The sequence below is a fragment of the Gossypium hirsutum genome, chromosome A05 (assembly GCF_007990345.1).
Source record: "Gossypium hirsutum isolate 1008001.06 chromosome A05, Gossypium_hirsutum_v2.1, whole genome shotgun sequence".
In the NCBI taxonomy this organism is placed as follows: domain Eukaryota; kingdom Viridiplantae; phylum Streptophyta; class Magnoliopsida; order Malvales; family Malvaceae; genus Gossypium; species Gossypium hirsutum.
Genome location: NC_053428.1, coordinates 33391992 through 33413358, shown reverse-complemented (window position 1 = coordinate 33413358; position 21367 = coordinate 33391992). Strand labels below are relative to the sequence as shown.

At 31.9% G+C, this 21367-nt stretch overlaps 4 protein-coding genes across 6 annotated transcripts; 1 reads left to right on the top strand and 3 right to left on the bottom strand.

Annotated features, from left to right (window-relative positions):
• LOC107904427 (annexin D4) lies at positions 1 to 2872 on the bottom strand. The gene is made up of 6 exons (XM_016830810.2): positions 2731 to 2872; positions 1663 to 1835; positions 1033 to 1251; positions 665 to 889; positions 478 to 549; positions 1 to 324 (listed from the first exon to the last, which is right to left on the bottom strand). Exons 1-6 carry the CDS (start codon positions 2774 to 2776, stop codon positions 139 to 141), a joined length of 921 nt encoding a protein of 306 aa, XP_016686299.1. The 5' UTR covers positions 2777 to 2872; the 3' UTR covers positions 1 to 138.
• A 6065-nt stretch (positions 2873 to 8937) lies between these two features.
• LOC107904429 (annexin D3) lies at positions 8938 to 11882 on the top strand. Its single transcript, XM_016830812.2, has 6 exons — positions 8938 to 9318; positions 9397 to 9542; positions 10157 to 10384; positions 10768 to 10980; positions 11102 to 11191; positions 11573 to 11882. Exons 1-6 carry the CDS (start codon positions 9168 to 9170, stop codon positions 11774 to 11776), a joined length of 1032 nt encoding a protein of 343 aa, XP_016686301.1. The 5' UTR covers positions 8938 to 9167; the 3' UTR covers positions 11777 to 11882.
• Positions 11883 to 12003: 121 nt separating this feature from the next.
• LOC107904428 (CSC1-like protein At3g54510) lies at positions 12004 to 16009 on the bottom strand. Its single transcript, XM_016830811.2, has 10 exons — positions 15690 to 16009; positions 15466 to 15606; positions 15311 to 15374; positions 14965 to 15177; positions 14690 to 14875; positions 13831 to 14129; positions 13421 to 13700; positions 12738 to 13016; positions 12397 to 12630; positions 12004 to 12306 (listed from the first exon to the last, which is right to left on the bottom strand). The coding sequence occupies exons 1-8, from the start codon at positions 15917 to 15919 to the stop codon at positions 12867 to 12869; spliced, it is 1563 nt and encodes a 520-aa protein (XP_016686300.2). The 5' UTR covers positions 15920 to 16009; the 3' UTR covers positions 12004 to 12306; positions 12397 to 12630; positions 12738 to 12866.
• A 793-nt stretch (positions 16010 to 16802) lies between these two features.
• On the bottom strand, positions 16803 to 19255 carry LOC107904430 (30S ribosomal protein S6). Of its 3 annotated transcripts, none has more exons than XM_016830813.2 (4): positions 19060 to 19255; positions 18206 to 18278; positions 17882 to 18095; positions 16803 to 17276 (listed from the first exon to the last, which is right to left on the bottom strand). In XM_016830813.2, exons 3-4 carry the CDS (start codon positions 18062 to 18064, stop codon positions 17004 to 17006), a joined length of 456 nt encoding a protein of 151 aa, XP_016686302.1. In that variant the 5' UTR covers positions 18065 to 18095; positions 18206 to 18278; positions 19060 to 19255; the 3' UTR covers positions 16803 to 17003. The 3 variants fall into 3 exon arrangements, with proteins under 3 accessions (XP_016686302.1, XP_016686303.1, XP_016686304.1); XM_016830814.2 differs by having other exon boundaries at positions 18206 to 18294; positions 19060 to 19159; XM_016830815.2 differs by having other exon boundaries at positions 18206 to 18273; positions 19060 to 19159.
• Between the last annotated feature and the right edge of the window lie 2112 nt (positions 19256 to 21367).

The following is a 21367-nucleotide window of genomic DNA, read 5'->3' as shown; positions in this document are numbered from 1 at the left end:
TACTTGAAAATCCAGCCTTTATACAAGCACAAGGCACTTGTGTCGTAATCAACAACAACTATCGGACGATATCAATTCATAGGGGAATCCAAGGTAATTCATAATTTTATTGAATGATTTAAGAGTGGGGTTTCGTGTTTATTTGATATCGCCACTTGCAATGGAGGCAAGCATGAAATCCTTGTAAAGCCCTAAAAGAATGTCTTGAATTTTATTAGGAATAAAGCCTTCCTTCACCAGCTGCTCCTTTTGAGTAACAATCACTCGAGTCAGTGCTCTTTTTGATTCCTCATCTGCGTCCTCCTTCACAGCTGCTTCCAATACCTGAACAAAAAGTGAAGAGGTTAGCTAACTCATAACTCGTAACTCAGTTGCTTCATACAGTAATCTTTAGGAATCAGTAATTTTTCCCCTTGGATAAGTTTATGTAGTAAACTTTTAATTTACATCTAAATACGCCTTTGGTTTAGACCTTACCCTGGTGAAATATGTTTGAGGGGTACATAGGCATTCTACGGTATCTTTTAAAATTCCCTCACCTTCGAGATCCTAAACAAACAAAAAAAAAAAGAAGAATAAGAGAGTCAAATAAATAATTATTATGTTTACTCAAATTTGGAAAATGTTACTACCTGGGGCTCTTGAATAGATCGAAGTTGTATACCTGAGCAAGGGTCTTGTCATAGCTTTGGTTGTAGTGTTGATACAGTGCTTGAAGATGTTGCTTGCTCCTGGTAGCCAGGATCATGATGGCATCTTCGTGGTCGAGAAGTTTGTTTTTTTCGCCATTGTTGATTGCTTCGTAAAGGATTTGAGCTTCTGATTTTGCAACATCTTCATTTACACCAGGCCCGTCAAATCTGTAAGCACTAACAAGTGCCACCAACAGCTGTTCCAAGCAGATTAAAAAAGTAAGAATGAGATTTTTCACTATTGATGGTCCAAAAGTATATTTTTATCATATTGGGTTGGTCGAGCAAGACCCAATTAGCAATCCTCTATTGCTGAATGCCAATAGATTAAGGAAATTACCTTACGCTCACGACCTTTAATGTGGGTAACAAGATGTTCCTCAATGGAGTGATGAAAGAGGGAATGGTAAGCCTTCCTAGCACCCAATAATTGATCTGATGATCTTGTACATGCCATCTCCACTATCACATTATAGTGTTTTGGGCCCTTTCTTATTGCTTTTTCAATCAAACGAGCATCTCTTTCCCATGGGTGTAGGACTGAAAGCATCACAGCATCCTAACAACCCCCCAACACAAAGTAAAACATAAACCACAAAAATCTTATCAGTACATGGTTTTCAGCATTATAATTCTAGCTTTCCAAATATAAAACAACAGCTAGGAAAGAATTATATTATTTCAATTTTTTAAATGAGTTCTATGTAGACCTGAATTTTGATTAGAGGACCAAATCGTTAGATCATTGGTTTATTTTGATACAAAAGTTGTCTATGGATATGAATATTTATACCAATCCCAAGAATCTCTCCAATCCTATCAGTAGGTCATTCAAGTAGATTTTATAGTTTGAACATATATGATATTAATATTTGAGTGCCGCAGATAATATGTTTATAAAGTTATATATTTGTAGTTTCTCTTTCTTCTCTTTCAAAGCTAAATATATTAAGGTATATGTATAACAAACCCTAAATCGCTTGAATTGGTGTTTGAGAATTTTAATGGAAGATTGGTCCGATCGTTCAAATCCTTTAGCATCCTCAATGAACAACTTGGAACTTCCCTTCCTTAGGGATTTTTTGTGTTCCTCGTTTGAATTTGTTAGTATAGAGATTAGTGACTTCTCATCCACTCCAATCCCTGAAAAAAATTATAAAAATAATAATATTTGACCATTTATATATCTATATTTAAAAAAGAGAACTAAATAGCTAACTTTAATAATCTAATTAACTATATATACAACAATATAAAAATAATTAACTATATACACAACAATATAAAAATAATTAACTATATACACAACAATATATGAAAACAAGTACACAAATTTTACATTAGGAGATAGTTATCCATTTCACGGGAAAATTCAAGCTCTGAATAAAATGCCAATAAAATTAAAACCTTATGCAAGTCATTGTCTTAGCTTATATTGAAGTTAGATAAACTAAAGAAACTTAAGATACAATAATGTATATGAATATTTGAAAAGAATTGAAATTGCATACAATGTTGGTCAATTTTCCTTTGGGTTGCTTTTTTGAATTTTTTAATCCAAATTTGATACATATTTAAATATGAAATAAGTATAATCATGTTAATATATTAATTTCTTTTTTTAATATTGAATATATCCATATCCATAACCATATTCCACAAGCACCAAGCTCTGATATATAAGTTAGAAAGAAAACAGGATCAACAAATTGATAAAGAAATTATTATAAAAAAGAATTGATAAAGAAATACTTCTCTGTTAAGCTTTTTACTAACGAAAAACTTCGTCGGGAAAAAAGATTCAAGTTTTCATAAGAAAAATCTATCGAAAATACTGAAATGGCTAACATTTTCCCGTGGCCAGAAATGGAAAGCTACATGAAAATTCATACATCTTAAAAGGAAAATTTCATCAAATTCACAAATCACAATCTGAAAACAACACTAAGAATCAAAAGAGAAACATTTTAAGAACTTATTAAGTGAAAAGAAAAACAGATTAAAGAAGAATAGAGCTGGAGAAAGAAAATAAAAGAACCTGAGAAGGCTTTATCAAGAGCTTCGATATCGACTGGAAGAGCCATTAATGGAGTTTCTTTTTGGCTGGAAATTTTGAATTTTATGATGACAAATATTTCAAAAGAGGATAAATATATTTATATCAAATTGGAAGGTTATTTTTGTCATTCTGGTATATATTAATGTTATTTTAGAAAAGAAAAGGAAAAAACTGAAAATAAATAAAACTACAATAATAATGACCATAATTTAAGAAAAACAAAATAATGGTTTAGGTAACGCTTCAATTCTTAAAATTTGAAACGGTAAACAGTAAAGACCGATAATTAATAAATATGGACCGCAAGAGGAGTTTCTCTTTTTCAATATACTCCATAGATTTCCCACATATACTACTTTAACCCATTTTTGTTTCGATTTTATTGTTTTAACCACTGAATTCCTGATTTTTAAATTTTTGCCCTCACACAATCAGCAAAAAATTAGATTTAAAAATGACATTCGATAAAAAATAAATTAAACCTATTTAAAATATGATTTATGCTCCAATATTCAATACTCGAGCTTAAATTAGTTTTAAGTTATAATATATTTTCTCTTTTATTCAATTATTATGTAATTTTTATCATACGAAAATTAGTATATTATAAAGTGGATATTAAAAAAATATGTGAAGTTATAATGATAGTAAAAATGTATATATACAAATATAATTTATAATTATTACATAAAATAATATATTTAAAAAAAGTTTTAAAAGGTTAGCGAACTTAATTAGGTTTGACTTAAATGGTTAGCAATTTACAAATATGAATGAAATTGTGTAAAATTTGAGACCTAGGTTTCAAAGCAACCTGGCATTCAACAGTTATAACTATATTACTTTTAAAATCATTGATTGAGTTGGTGTCATGAGTTACGTAAACACCAACTCAATTAAAAAAAAGACTAAAGAAAATACAAGTTTTAAAAACAATAAATTTTATTATGAGGATATTTATATCTTTCAATAATATTATAATGTTTTTAAATTAAATAGTTTAAACTACAAGTTTGAAAGATTTCTAAAAGAAATGAGTATTTAAGTTGGGAGTTGTATTATTTTGATATGGTTTTTTGTTTTTTTATACAAATGTCTAAACGTATTTCAGCACGCTCAAACTTACATTCTCTTATATTAACAACAATAATAATGTTAACCAAACTAAGACTCAATTGAAATGTCATATAATATAATAAATTATTAATAGCTACGTAAATCCAATTCGTAATTGATTCAACTTAATTCATAAACTCATCTAATTAAAGTGTTATATATAGATAATTTTAAATTAAAAAAAAAACCATCAAACATTTAATAAATGTGAACATATTGTAACAACCAAGGCTCATTTAATACATGTATTGTATTCCTTTTTATAATTTTGCCACATCTAACATTGTTTTGCCATATTTATGTAACCTGTAAAGGAATAACATAAAATACTATATAAATACATAAACTACAAGTTTGTAATGCTCTTCGTAGAAATGTTCCCTCAACAAGAAAAAATAAAAAAATACTCTTCATGTAGATCACCCCGAATATAATTTGAGAATTTTTAAAATAGACATTAGATTAAAATAAATAATTTTAAACTTTATATTTTGTATTTATCTTATTTTATTAAAATAAATTTAATAACGTCTAATCTTTTCTTTCTTTTTTTTTCTTTTCACCATGTAATTGAAGTGTTAGGGTGATTTTTTTTTTTGATAATCTTTAATTTCAAATTTATTTCTTTTGATAAAAAAAATTGGGATTGAAAGCAAGCAATTAAGGTTATTACAAGATTAATCAATTTGGGTATTAGGTTTTTTTTTGAATAAATTGGTCAATCATTTCATTAAAAAATTTGAAGATTTTTTTCTTGGTTGATTTTAAGTTGTTATATCCCCCACAATAAGACATGTGGAAAACCTAGGAGATGTTTGAATAGTAAGCCTATCATTAGCAAGCTGAAGGTCACTTGTGAACTCATTCTCCCGAAAGGACTATTTGGGCAATGAATGACTCAATCTTCATTGTGAACGTGGAATCATTTGGTCATCAAATATCATGTGGGCTCAATTGCTTTATCCTATTAGAGTCATGATGAAGGACAAGATTTGTCCTGTCACAGGCGCCCTCGTCCCATCGAATACATCCTTCTCACGTGATCCGTAATGATGGCTAGATGGCAAGTCCAACATATTAACACCATATTACACAAGACCTTAGCCTATAAATACTCCCAAGAACGATAAAGAGGGGATCGACTCTTGAAAATATTAAGCCTACATTCTGCCAATACTCTTCGAAGTTCTAAACTTCAACATACTTTCCACTCTTGTTCTCCTTAGCTTTCTACTCTCCACCTCAGCTTGGTGAATTGGCTTCCATACTACTTTCTTCTCTGTACCCCCTTTTGTTGTATCGTTGTCAAAGAATTTCAAGCATAAAAATTTATAACTTACCTCACTTTTCTTGTTATATGCCTTAAATTGTTTAAGTGCTTGAAATCAACCAAGAAAAAAAATCCCAAAATTTTTTAAATGAAATGGTCAACTAATTTTTTCAATCAAGAAAAATAAATACCAAATACCCAAATTGATTAATCTTAATAACACCTAATCTCTTGCTTTCCATTCCAATTGTTTTTCTCCAAAAAAAAAAGAAATTAAATCTAAAACCATATTACTTTAATTACACGGTGAAAAGAAAGAAGGAGAAGGGAAAATTGGGTATTGTTGATTTTATTTTAATAAAGTAAAATAAATACGAAATATAAAATTTAGAACTATTTATTTTAATCTAATAGTTAAAATCATTTTGATTCTCATTTTAAAAAAATTCTCGTTATTATTGTCATTATATAATCTCATCAAAATACTCAACAAAATTTAAAATAATAAGAATGTAATTTGGTCCATTGAAATATAATTATTATTGTAATAATTAGAAAAATATGAGATAAAGACCCTTAAGTATATATTATTTTTCGATTTAAAAATCGTAACATAATTGTAATAAGAATTATACAAAACAATAATGGTGAAAATATATTAGTAAAGCAATGAATTATTAATTTTAATCATAAAATTCTATTTCAAAACCATCAGAAAAGTTAGAAATAATTAATAAGGTACTAATACTTTAGTATTACGATGTTGTTAAACATGACCAAGAAATTTTGATCTTCAGTTTGAACAGAGAAATATCACATTTTAGGGTTTTTTCTTTTCTTTTTTCTTTTTTGTGGTCATCTTTTATGTTTAAAAGCAAAATGTAGAACATCAGGTGGTTGACTGTATATGATGATAATATATTCTATAAATTGAAAATGACATTTTATAAAAAAAGAAAAAGAAAAGATAATGGTATGATATAAGATTTTTCATCTATTAAGCAGCATCTATTAAGTCAAAACTTTTTTATGTCCAACTTAATCTGTTTGCTAGTGTTACCTTATGATCTTTTTTTCACGAATAATAAATTTATTTTATTTTTATGAAATTATTAAAAATATGTAAGATTGTAATTTTGTAAATATTTTAATTATTTTTATAATATTTTAAGTTATTTATTATATGAAATGATAATTTTTTTGTAATTAATTAATTTTTCGTATCAATGCTGAGTATTATTTCAACAAATAAGATTATTATACTTGAATAAAATTTTAAATGGAAGGATGCACTTACGCAGTATAGAAACTAAAATAGTTTTATGTATTTTTTGCAATTATTTATATGATTTATATTTTACGCTTTATTCATGTAGATCATGTATGTCAAATTTGATGTAAATTTAAAATTTATTACTATTTGTTTTATGTAAAAAAAATTCAACTGATATATATCAATATATGTAGTAATTTAAATTGATATATCGGATCAATTCAAAACTTTTCATGCATGCCAAGTACAATTGTATTAATAAATTTAATAATTGAATTATTAAAATATTAATCATACAAATAACTACGAAAATGTATAAAACTATATTTTTTACATTGTGCTAATACATTCCTCCCCAAATTTTAAAAGGATATTATTCTAGCTTTGAAGGATAAAAAAGAAATAACCTTATCCATTTTGCTACCAATTCATCCATTCCATCAGAAAATTTTAGGTTAAAGTTTATTACAAGTCCTTATATCATATTAAAAAGTACAGTTTAGCCTCTTTACTTTTAAAAGAAACATTTTAATCTTTGTATGTTTGAGAAGATATATTTTATCCCCTATACGTAAACTTTATTGTTAATGAAATGACATGACCTAATAATAGTCGACGTGGACTAAACTATAAATAATTTAAACACAATAATTAAGTAAAAATAAAAAATTAAAACAAATAAGATCGAAAATAATTTGTACAAATTATTTAACAAAATTTATAATTAAAAAAATAGCTTGATAACTAAAATGGACTACCAAACACCTTATTGAGTAGTATTAAAGCTAGGGTCCCATGAAGGAGCAATGAAACATTGACAGCTTAATTTTCACATCATGCCCTCCTCAAAATCAATTTTTTCTAAACAGTTTTTTTCTTTTATTTTTCATATTTATTTTATAATTTATGTTTAAAATTTATAAAAATTATTCTTAACTTCATCTTTAAAATTCGAATTACATTTTCCTTTTAAAAATATAATATAATTTACTACTCCACCTAATATTAACTCATTCATAATTAATATCCCCACCACCTTTGGATTGTATCACTTAATGTGAAACACATTCAGCTGTCTTTCATGTTTGGTAGGGAAAAGCAAGAGCATGTGATACTTGTGCATAATTTGCCCGCCACACATCACAACCATCTTCCAATTATTATCCACGAATTCCCAACCATTTTCATTTTAGCTGCATTGATTAAAGTGATGTATAAAAATTAAAATAGAATATAAGTAACGGATTTTTTATTTTTAAATTAAATAAAATAACATATAAAATATTAAATATAAGACTTTTTCTAAAAAATTCTTAAATTAATAAACAGATATATATATATATATAAACCTATGCCTATTTTTATGAATTTTTTTTGAAGGAATAGATATTTGTGTTAGCACGAATTTAGATATAAATATAATTACATAAAAGAATTCAAAAGTAAATATAAAAACTATATTGCTTCCCTGGACTTGCATTTTGGAAGTGTCTACCGATAATAAAAAACTCTCAAAGCAAAATTCTCTATATAAAGGTAATACATTTCTCTAGTTTAATGAAAAAAAAAATTCAAGCATCTTTCTATTTCTTTAATTTTTTAATTAAAAAAATAAAATTGGAAAGAGATAAAGCTGTGCATTATTGTTCAGTTTGGTTTAAAAATAAAAAGCAAAAGCAAAAGCTATTGTTAGATATAAAAATTACTTTTCATTTCATTTTAATTGACTGAACATGTTTAAAAACTAATTTAATATTAAATACAATAAAACATTTATATTTGATCTAATTGTATGATCTTTCCAAATTGGAAAAACTCTAAAAAATTCACCAGTATTTTATAAATGAGTCCTCTTATGCAACCCACTGGTTTTAAAATGCTGTTTTTCTTTTATAGGTATATAAAATCCTGTTTTGAAAGAAAGGGTACATTCCTGTCACACAAGAGGATAATAAAATCCTTTCTTCTCTTTTGGGTTTGTATGTAACCCACATAAATTCCTTTCTCCTCATTTTCATTTATGCTTTGGATCCTTCACCACTCTTCACTTACATTACATGTCAGTTGAAAATTAATACCCATAATTTTATATATATATGAATAATACGATACCAAAATAATTATAAATAAAAATAATATTTTTTGTTTCTTGTTTTTAAAGGAAAGCTTATCCATTTGAATTCAACAATGGGAAGGTCACGATGCAGTTCCTACCTACCAAGAACACGAGAAGCACATTATGAGTAAATTATTATGGTTAGTAACATCACAAATCCAAATCATTACCTTCACTTGACAATCTAAATGGAAACGAATGCAGGTCGTGTGGATTTTATTTTTTTTATTTCTCTCTGATAACACCCATGATAATAAAAGATATTAATTTTTCTAAAGTTGTTATCTTTCTCCTGTAAAAGTGGATAATTGACTGATGTGTTACTGAATTATTGCATTCAATGATAAGGAAATTTTCAAACTTCAATGGTACTAAACATAAATTGCAAAACTTCATGTACGTCTCCACAAATATGTCAAAACCCGAGGGTCTTTTAGCCTTTTTCTTTTTCTTTTTCATGAAGGTATTGTGGTAAGTGATAACCAAATAAATTTTAATTTACACTCATAATTGTTATAATATTGCAAAAAAGGGTATCAAAATATAAGAAATATAAAGATTACTAGTCCTGATTTTCAGCTAACTATTAGGAGGGAAATACACAACCGAAACTGAAGTAACTGACTGAGTGAAGAACAATAATGAAGAGTTTTAAGAAACTTTTCACGAGTAAACCAAAACCACATATCCCTGAATCTAGTTTTAAGATTGGAGGAATGGGTTCACTTAAAGTACTTGATGTCATTCCTTCTCCTGAAGATGACTCTCACAAACTCAAGAAAGCTTTTCAAGGTTTTCCTTTTTTCCCTTTTGTTTCTTGACAATCTGAAATTGTTGTTTTGATGTTGTTGTTGTTGGGAAATTGTTTAGGGTTCGGAACAGATGAGGATGGGATAATTGAGATATTGGGACACAGGGATGCAAATCAAAGGAAGAAGATTAGAGAAACTTATCACCAGCTTTACAATGAAACTCTCGTTGATGCTCTTAAGTCTGAACTTTCTGGTGATTTTGGCGTATGTTCTCTTCTGTTCTTTCTTCCCTTTTTTAAAAAAAAAAAAATTATCTTGACCGATTCCTTATCCTGAATTACAACATAGTTGTTTAGTTGATTTAATTAAGATCAATGTGAAATTCCTATCAAAGTTTCAATGATTGTTTGTTAAAATTTTTGTAGCAAACCCTTAAAATTCAGAAGCTTGTAATCATATGTTAATAGGAGATTCGGGTGTTAGTGCCAGATACGAATATGTACTCCCAAGTCCCATGGGTATTTGCTGAACTTTCATTTAAAACCTCTTATTTGGGCGATTCATAAAAAAAAACGATGTGGGATAAGTCTTATCTTTAGTTCTGCAGTTAGTCTTAGAACTTGTTGAACTCTTCCCATGGTTTTAAGCTATGTTACTTGGATTTAGAAATGAGTGTCGGATATGAGGTGTGTAATTTTATGTATTTAGAGGGTCCATGGAATGTTATAGCCTCATATCCATGCTCAAATATGTGTGCGATACGGGGTCAGAGTTCAATAGGTTTTAATGAAGCATTTCATTTATGAAAACTAATGTTCAATCCATGTGAATCCCTATGGCCCATATTTTGAAAAAAAAAAGTCTGTGATTTTCAACAGAAAGCAGTCATTCTTTGGACATATGATCCATCTGAGAGAGATGCTAGACTGGCAAATGAAGCATTGAAGTCAAAGAAGAAGGGTATCAAGCATCTCGAGATCATTGTTGAGATGTCATGTGCGTCGTCTCCTCAGCATATTGTGGCAGTAAGGCAGGCTTATTGCACTCTCTTCGACCATTCAGTCGAAGAAGACATCGTAGCTTCAGTACCTCCGCCTCTCAGAAAGGTAAATCAGAACCAGTCCATACTTAACTGATCTCACCTTCATGTATATTAGGTTTTGGGAGTTTGCAATCTTCTGTTATCTAGACTCTACCCGTGTCGGATATGAGTAATATACTTTTAAGTTTTTCTGGAAGGTCATATCCTTGTCTGAATATGTGAATAATATAAGTGTTAGATACAGGTCCTTGTAGGAAAATGAAGAGTCGCAGCCTATGTTGTTGTGGCTCGTCATTTTTAATTAAAATACTCGTGTTGGGATTGAGATATGACTCTCCAAAGACATTCCACATGCATGAGCACGATACTCACACTTGAGTCCCAAGTAACATAGGTCAGAGCAATTTTGCAAAGCAACTAGTTGACATGTTAATTTTGGTGAAACAGATTTTGGTGGGCCTAGTGACATCCTACAGATATGACAAGGAAGTGGTGGACACTGATGTGGCAAACTTAGAGGCAGATAGGTTACATGAGGCGATCAAAACCAAGGATTTGGCCCATGATGATGTAGTTTTTATACTTTCCACAAGAAACTTCTATCAACTCAGGACTACATTTGAATGCTACAAGAAAAAACATGGAAATCCTATTGATAAGGTACTGGTTTCATCTATTATAAACATTAAGGATTTAAATTGCGGTTGAGTATGCATTTAGAGTTCGGGTTTATCACAGTCTCGGATGTAATTCTTTGATTTTTTTTCCCTTTCTTTTGCAGGACATCGAGAAATCTGGGAAGGGTGATTTGGAATCACTTTTGAGAATGGTTATGTTGTGCATTGATTCCCCAGAGAAGCACTTTGCAGAGGTCAGTTTCTAACTAGATTTATGAATTACTAGAGTTGAGAGTATTGCAATATTTGAATTTGATTAGCTCAATAACTTCAGCTTCTCAAGTTTGACCTAGTTGGATTTGAGTTTATTGTTCAAGTCAGAACTCAAGTATAACTCGTGAGCACAGATGTCTCATTTACATCTCTATCAGAGAGTCATGTTTATATTCATGTTTAGAAATGAGTTAGACACGGATATGAAAAAAGATAAAGAATCGGAGTAACGTACAATAAAACTGGAATTTATGTTGTAGTACTACTTTCAACCTCAAATATGGGTGTATTTTTATGAAATTTGTTTTCATTTATCCATTGGGATTGGCTTCAAATCTGTTCAAACTTCAACCCATCAACAGGTTGTAGGAACTTCAATCATTGGACTGGGAACCGATGAAGATTCACTGACAAGAGCAATAATAAGCAGAGCAGAAATCGACATGATGAAAGTAAAATCAGAATATTTGAACATTTATAAGTCCAGTCTCGATGACGCGGTTACCGGGGATACTTCTGGAGATTACAGGAATTTCTTGGTCACCTTACTTGGTGGAAAAATCTGATTGATTCGTTCAGTCAGTCTGTCATATATATATATATATACTGTTTGAATTCGTGAACCATGGATTGTTTATATTGGTATTTCAATGGAAATTGTTTTCTTTTTCAGATATTGAATTTGAAAGCCTTCATTGTTTGGATGTTATTTGAATCTGATTGTACATAGGTTTCTGTATTAGTTTCTGTTTTCATTCTGATATATGCAATTTTAGAAATATTTGTATCTAGATTTGTTGAAAATTGGAATATGTTTATTATTTGCATGTTAATCCATCCACATATATGAAAAGATTTTAAATGAATCTGTATCAACAGATACTATATCCAACACCTCGAACATCGGAAAGAAAAGACCCCAACAGTGTTTAGACTATAACTACCATGAAGTAATCAAAGGCTGGTACAAGCTAGAGTCTGATTGTGTAAAACTCACAGGAACCAAACATGGCTGGCGATATTCTTCAATTGCCTTGTCAAAGTTATGTTCCATCTCACCACTTTTCTCATCAAGTTCATCGTTTTCAGCTGCATTCTGTCGATGAAAAACAACCCCCAGTTTGGTTAATTTCAGTGTTTGGTGATTGGGTGGGCGTTAAGAATAATTTATAAAAATTGAACGTACCTGAATAGAATGGCTTCGAAATGCAGGAAGAAAGCGAATCTTGCAGTACTCATTGAACATTATGGTGAGCAAAAGGAGGGGAATGGTGGATACGGAAGCTGCTGGTTTCGACTTCAATCCGAAGAGACCAATCATTGTGATTTGCATCAGAATGATTGCAACAATTATGTAATGATGAATGAACGGCCAAAATGTACCACATGTGTCATAAACAGTTTCGTATACATCCTGAATCTGCAAAAATGTTGCACCAAATTGTTCACCCAATTGCCACAACCACTAGGATTTGAGTACTAGTGTCAAGTTCTTATAAAATAAAGAACCGGAACATGGAAATTTGCCTGATTGATATAGACGGCGTAGCCGAGGAAGAAGTAGACAATAAGAAAAGGAAGCAACAAGGGGGCAATGACTGCATACACTATGCCAATCAGTATTGAAAGGGAGACGATGGGGATGACCCGGAAATATTACAGTGAATAAAGATAAAGATCTTTCTCTTTTCCTCGGCAGTAAGTCCGGGATTTTATAAAATCCCAGATTAGTAATCCTGGCTGAAGAACTTCCAAAGAAAACCCTGAGAGCCCCTCTGTGAGGATGTATGTCATGAAGAAATCTGCCTGGAACATGTGAATCCTTACTCAAATCAGAGCAGTTTTCGCAAATAATTGATGAGAAAACACACACATATATATATTGTGAATAACATATTATATGAAGAATAGGTGAATCATTTTGAACCCTTTCATCCTTATGATGCTAATCCTTTTAATGTGCACAAATCATACATAATTTGTGAACAGAAAGAAAGTACTCTACTCGAACTTAGATGTGTGTCGGCTAGATTAGACATATCTTTGAGTTTTTGTAAGTTTTTTCATGTATTTGAAAGATCATATTCTTATATCCATGTATGAATATGCATTTAGAACAAATATATTCATGTTCAAGAAAAATAGACTGGTAGAGCTACATATATAACTATAATACAGAAAAATAAGAAATGAAGAAAGAGAGAACTTACCTGAGAAGAGACGAGAGCAGCAAGATGACTAGGCAAATTCTTAGGATGACTAACATATTCTCCAATCTCATCAAGTAAAGAGCCTGAAATCAAACTCAAAAAGAAAACATTCCCCAACAGAAAATAGAAAACCATGTTGCAAGCTTTGATCTCCTCTTTGCTTTTTGAGATGGACCCACCCAGTTTAGCGATCCCAAGCATTGCAAATGGAACAATGTATATGAACCCTTTGAGGACTGCACTTGGAAGGTACCCTGTCACCACTGAGGATAATCCTGGTCTATGGTTCAATAAAATATGTCAACTCAAAGAACCATAAAAAGAGTATACCCGTTCCAGATACATCTCCGTATCGGAGACTTAGAGTTGAGTCTAAGAGGTAATGGAAACTGAAGAAAAAGAGTTCTTACATGAATTCTATAGCCATTGCTGGAGGAAACCATTTCTTAAGTTTCTCAAACTTAGCAATCCCTTGAACAGCGGTGACGGGCACTGCAAAGAAAATTGTGAGAAGTGTTGCTGCAAGAATGACTCCTATTTTATAAACAGGCAAGATTTTGTATTGAATTGATAGATTCCTCCATGAGACATCACTCGGTTCAGGAGCCATTTCAGTGATCCATAGAAGTGGATTTGTGTGCTGCTGAGTTTGAGCCGCCATTGCTGCTCCCCACCGAGATTTGAATGTCACAAATGCCACAGGTAATTCCTTGAAAGAAAAAAGATGTAAATTGTCATCTACTGCGCATTATCCTTTTCATGTTTATCGTGGTTGTAAATGAAACAAATATATCAGTCAATTACGTAAATATCGATGAGTAGAGAGAGTTGAAACTGCCAATATTCATTCTCATATGGAATCGAAGTAGCCATGTTACATGATGAAGCAACTATCTAACCAAACCTATGTTAGTTTGAGTCGTTTGAAGTACATATTCAGACAGTGGTGCAGGATATAGCCCTCCAAGAATCCTCCAAATACATGGAAAGACTTGTAGATTTTGAATATATTCAAATCATACACATATTTGTATCCTGCACTCGCACCAGAGTACCAGCAACATAGCTTGAAACCAGTCTTTTGGCTAAGAACAGTAATAAAAGCACATAATCTACTCTTCCATGAATGCACCAAAAGTCTAGGATTTGAATAGTATGAAAGGTTTTGGCTCTCTTTGCATCCAATATTCATTAACTATCTCCAATTAACAGTGAAAAACGCGACTCGACCAAAAACAAATGCATGGCTCATGCACAGGTTAGTTTTACCGTTCCTTTGAGCATATCTTCACTCTGTAATTGGCGAATCTTACGACAAAGTTCCTCAAGCTTTTCCTCAAGCCCTGTAATTTTCAATAAATCATCTCGACATTCATCCGATTCTTTACCATGTTTCTTGCCTTCACATTTCTTTCTTAAACCCTGAACCTTTTCATACACATATCTCGCCTGCTTCTACACTCAAATCATTTGTAACATGGCAGTTAAAACGGCATCCAACATGTTTCCGAATTGTATCGAATTAGAGACCATCGAAAGCTTACCGACAGATCTTCAATGTCTTTCCCATCATATAACATTTTGTAAGAATGATAACTGTAAGGATGATGTTTAGAAAAGAAGTGATCAACACAACAGCCACGAGCCTTGTGTTCACCGCAGACCGGAATTTCTCGAACTAGAGTCGTAAATTGATCGGGACGATGCCTGAGGTTGCGAACTTGTTGAATCCTTTTAACTAAAATCTCAGAATATTCCTGGAGAGTAGGAATTCACCTGTTATATGTCAAACATTTCTGGAAGTTAACAAGTACAATATCAGGACTCAGAACACACACAAACATGAATTTGGAAATAATAATCCACCATTTTATAATTGTAAAAGCTCACCCTATATAAAAGGTGTAATCCATAGAGAGATATAAACCACAAGCACATAAAATGCACCCAAAGCCTGTAAAACAAGGAGTCAAACTCTGTATTACAATGTTGTTGATGAACAGATTGAATCAAGACAATATATATGTGATAGTCTTACATCTTACATGTTAGAACCTGTTTTGATGTTGGATATTGTGCAAGAATCCATGGAACGATAGCTATCAGAGGAAGCTGGCTGTCCACCAAAATTAATTGGTAGGAGTATTAGCAATCCAACAGAAGAGCAAACAGTAAAGAAATTGATCCTGAAAAAAGAACAAAAAAGGGTCTTAACTCGTATATAATTGAAAACCAACAGGAAGAGAGATTATTATAAGAATAAACAGACCCGAACTTGAAGAGTCTTATAACAACGAGTGCATCAAGGCCATTGGTTTGGAGGATTTCATCTTCAGTGACGCGAAAGGCACGAGGGATCCACGAAAAGGAAGGAATGAAACGACGGAGAGAGAAAGGAGGGAAGGTGATGGGATGTCGTTTGGAAAGAGGACGAGGGTAATATATGGCAGCATTTGAAGGCCGTTTCTTCAAGATTGAGAAGAGAAATAGAATCACCATTGCCAGTCCTATGTTAATGCCTACCGAAGCCAATAAACTCTGAATTCATTTTTGATAGAAAATAACAAAAGATGATTCAAGATTTGAGTGAGGGATGCAATTATGAAGAGGAAAGGGGGATGCTTTGTTAGCTTTGGTCTTGCAACGTGGCAGTGTTGCATGCCGAGGACGACGTAGATTTTCTTGGAATTTTTTGCATGAAAAAGTGACACATGTTCGAGACACCTGTAATAGAAAAACTCCATTAAAAGAGCTGCTCCAATTGATGTTGAAAAGGACCATGGAGGACTTCAATTAGATATCGTTAAAAATTTATCTCTATATTAGCATGTGATACATTAATTATGTTTTGATTATTCTGCTAATTATGTTTAGTTTTAAACAATAAAAATGCATAATTTTTAACAAAAAATTAATTCTTTATTCCTCTAATATATAAAGATTAATTTGTTTATTTTTAAATAAAAATAATAAAATACTATCTAACTCTTAATACAAAAATTTTCATAATACTTTGCACTCCATTTGATAAATTTTTTGATAAATTTTAAAAATCATTTTTTAACTTAATTGACTTCAATGTTGGCTACCAATGTGCTTAAATACATTGGTCTACCGTTTTTTATAAAAATATGTATTGCCTATAAACAATGATGCTTCTAAATTTACAATCTCTTTGTCGCAAACACTTGTTAGCATGTCAATTTTGGCATACCTAAGGATTTTTCATATAGCATTGTATTTGACACCAATATCCAACACATTCGGACATGAGAACGAAAATATGACCCTCTAAACATTCTCCAAATATATAAAATAACTTTTAAAAAATTGAATATATTCGCATATTCGACATTCATACTTGAGTCAGAATAACATAAAATAAACAAATTAAAAACACTCATTTATTGCAATAGGGTCGCAATTCCCTGTATTCTTCTAGTCTCTTAAGACCTACAAACAACATAAGTTGGATCATTCAGAACTTTAAAAAGGCATACTACAAAGACAAAGAACATAGTTATGGACTTCAATTATCTATCAGGTTCTGCTCTATCCTCGGATTATCAAAACCTTTTACTGATCAGAGTTTTCCGCCATTGCCTGGGTTCTCATCGTATTCATCATCATCATCACCATCATCATCATCGTCATCAATGTCCTCTTCATATATACTGCCTCGAGAGAGTTTGCTAAGCTCCAATTCCCCATCATCTTCATTAAGGAATTCCAGCCCATATTTCGTGTCACGATGCTTAACTAAAAGCCAACGCAACAGTCTGTCTTCCTTGTTCAAGTACTGCAGCTCCTTGTTGATATTGGGTGTGGCCATCATTGTCATCTGCATGAGTTGACCCTGTATAATACATGATATAAACAGATTGTTCAATCCATCATTACATTAATAAATTTCTATGCCAAAAGGACCAATTTGTGTACAAATTTCTTTGTTCTAAAGAAAGAAGGGGCTGTAAATACCAAGATTCGAACTCAAGCCCTAATAGTTGCCAATGGCTCATGTCTAACAGTTCTTTAGCTGAACCAGAAACTTGCTATAAAACAAGTTAGCAGATAACTACGACAGACCTCGATATGACCAGCTTAAATATCTTAACTTGCAAAACAGAACAACGCGCAATCTGTAACATGTTCGGATTTTCCATTTTACATAGCACCTCTATCTACAGTAGTTAGTTCACTTAATTCCTTTTTTCTAAACCGAGACAACGTTCTAACATCAAGCAATCCACATAGTCTCATAAACTGGCCATTGACAATCAACATGTTATTTAAGATAAAGCAAAGCTTCCATTTCAAAGTTCAATAACAACAATAATGGAAGCAACTCCAAATCAAAGCAAGATAAACTTCAGAGGGGAAAAAAGGCAAAACCCAACAATAAAAACAAAGTTTTAGCAAGATCAAACAATAAATATGAACAAAAAGTAACATTTTTCTGACCTGGTAGTATCTTCCGGAGAGCTTCCTGATACCATAACCTAATTGAACGGTGCCAAATGATTTGAGCTCAGTGAGAACCCCATTTCTGCTATAAACATGTCTACCTACACGTGCTACCAAATCGATGAGCCCCTCCTTCTTCACATGGGGCTTCAATAAAAGCACACAATCATATAGAGGCATTTCTTTAACTCAGTACAAAAACCCACCAACCCTTTAAAAAAAAACAAAAAAAATGGAACTGATTTCAGACTGAGGTTGAATCGAATAATCAATGCCATCAATAGAACAAAATCCCACCATAAATTTAATTGAAAAAAATACCTGAAGCTGAAGGCTGAAGCAGTAAACCACTTGGAACAAAAGCCCTTACTCTGAGAAAGAGTATATAACTGAACTGATCCAACGGAAATCTACACTTTAGTCCATTGGTTTAGTAATTTAAATTATCTCTCCTTTTTTTTTTCTATAGCATTTTGAAGTTCTTTTTCACCAATTTAGAAATAAAATACTTATTTTCTATAATGTAAACAATTAAATACTATGAAATATTTTAAAAATGTATAAAGTTCAGTTCGATTAGAATAATTGCGATTTTCCAACTTATGAACCAAATAAATAACCAAAAACAGAAGCAATCACTAATGCTCAAGTAAAATTTTTGAAATTTTCAGAACCAACCCCAAATCACCAAAACGAAAATGCAAATTCCCTAGAACAGCAATCTTCAAGACAAGGAAGCATCACAGAAATAAAATCTAAAAGATACCCATTGGTGTAGAAGGTCATCAATCATTTTTTTTAACAAGTTTAAAATCATGACCAACAGCCATAACCCCACATACTACCCTAATTTTTCACATACCATTCCTTCTTCCACAGTTTTCCCATCAACCAAACAGGTACTTGAAGACATTCTCACCCACAAATTCCACAGTTTCCTCACCAACCAAAACACCCAGAAGCATATGGGAAAAGAAATCTTTGACCCACAAATCATCTAATCATATAAACTGGATCTTACGTACTACTTTACTGGAATAAACAAACGGCGATCGCAAAAATGATTCACAAAGCTATCATTGTTTAGAAAGTTTAGAAAGGAATAAATGGAAACGAACAAACAATAACGTTTTGTAAAAATTAAAAAAAAAAAAGGTTTAGAAAGGAAAACTAACCCCATTTTGGCTGGTGCAAAAACAGCTTTACTGAGACTGAAATCTGAAAGTAAGATTACGGAAGAAAGGAAGTGCCGGATAGTGTTGCAAATTGGAAACCCTAACAGCCACAATTGATTTGTATTTATATAGATAAATTTTAGGGTTTTGGAATTGTTTTTTACGGATTGTCAGATCAACGGTTGAGATTTGAAGTGGGCTTTGAGGAGGGCTTGTTGCTTACACGTGGCCGATATGGTGACTAGACCGTCCAAAGTCGGGCTATCCCCAACCCGAGCTTTGATTTCTTTCTTTGCCTTAATTTAATAGTTGGTCCTCAAACTATGCCCTTAGTTTGAGTTAAGTACTTAATTTTTTTATTCATGCATCTTTAGTTTCTAATATCGCATTTACTTTTCATTTTGATGCAAAAGTTTTTTAAATTGGGAGTATATTAAGTTAGATTTATAGAAAAAATTATTCATTCAAAGGAGAAATAAATATGTTTTTAAAAGAAATTAGGGAACATTTGGTTAAGGTTTTTTTTGTGACAAGTAAAATAAAAAACTAACTACATAGCCCTATGACCTTCTCCAAATGGGGAATCCTCGAATATATGCAACTTGTAGCTTCTTTCATGTGCCATCTTTACCGATCTATCAGCATCCTGATTGTCTTCTCTCTTATGTGGCAAATACTCCAGTGATCAAATCATAACAACAGATGATGGATTCTCCTGACTAGAGCAAAGTTAGAGCCCTCCACGAGACCCTCTTGAATGTCCTTAACTGCCTCAAAAGCATCAGACTAAATAATAAAAATATATCAATAATATCAAATTTTGGTAATATGAGGAATAACATCAATACCATTTTTCTTGTCAAATTAGAAGTAAAGGATTCATTTTATCAAAAAAGCATACAATCATATGGAGGCATTTCTTTAACTTAGTACAAAACCCACCAACCCTTTAAAAAAAATTGAACTGATTTCAAACTAAGTGTTAAATATGACTCCTATTTTCAGTCAAATTTGAGAAATCATCTTTCAGTTAAACTCTATTTCGAATTTTGTGTTTACGTTTTGTGGGTTCTTTGTTTTCGGGGTTTAATTTTTATCTCTATCTTTTGCCCTCTTCGTTCTTTTGCCATTATAGTAAAATTATCTTTGCCTGTGGTTTTTTATCCTCTTTGAAGGGGTTTTTCCACGTTAAATCTGTATGTTTAATTTCTCAATTTATTCCGCTATTTTCTTGTTCGTTGCTTAATCGGGTCGAAGTCCTAACAAGTGGTATCAGAGCTAGTTCAGTTTTCATAAATCAGCCTGTTCAGAGATGGCAACAACAAGGTTTAACATTGAGAAGTTCGATGGTGAGACAAATTTCAATATGTGGCAAGTTCGGATGATGGAAATTCTAGTTCAATCAGGCTTGAAAAAGGTTGTTATCGGGAAAAAGCCTGAGAATCTAAATAAAACAAAATGGGAAGAACTTGATGAAAAGGCTTTGTCTGAAATCCAGTTGTGCCTAGCGAATACGGTATTACAGGAGGTATTGATGGAGAAAATCTCATCCGCCTTGTGGAAAAGGTTAGAAACTCTTTATGCGACTAAGTCTCTGGCTAATCGTTTAGTGTTGAAACAACGTCTATTTATGTTTTGCATGAACGAAGGTGAGCTTCTTAGAGATCACATCAGTCAATTTATTACTCTTTTAAATGATTTAAAGAATGTTGAGGTTCATATTGACGATGAAGGTCAGGCTATGCTATTATTGTGCTTTTTACCCCCTTCATACAAGTCTTTCAGGGAGACCCTGATTTATGGCAGAGACAAACTCTCGTTCGAAGATGTGAAGGATCATTTGTTGAGTAGAGACAAACTTGACAATGAGCTTCATTTGGATAGCAAGATAGATAGGCAAGCTTCCGTTTTGGTAGCATCAAAGAAACGAGATAAAAGGTGTCGTTATTGTAAAAAGTTAGGTCACGTCAAAGCAGATTGTTATAACTACGAAATAAAAAACCTGCTGAGAGTAACGAAGAAGATGTAGCTGGTGCTAATTTGGCCGATAAAAATGGTGATGATTTCTTGTTAGTGTCAACAAGCGATAACACCAAGCTCACGTCCGAGTGGATCCTAGATTCAGGATGTTCTTTCCACATGTGTCCCAATAAAGAATAGTTCTCCACATACAGTTCGATTGAATGTGAAGTTGTGCACATGTGAAACTGATGTGAGCACGCCCGGGGCTTCCTCGAATGCATATCAAGATTCAATTGAGCTTCCAAAAACACCCATAACTCGAGCTTGTGCTAAGCATTTCCTAGAA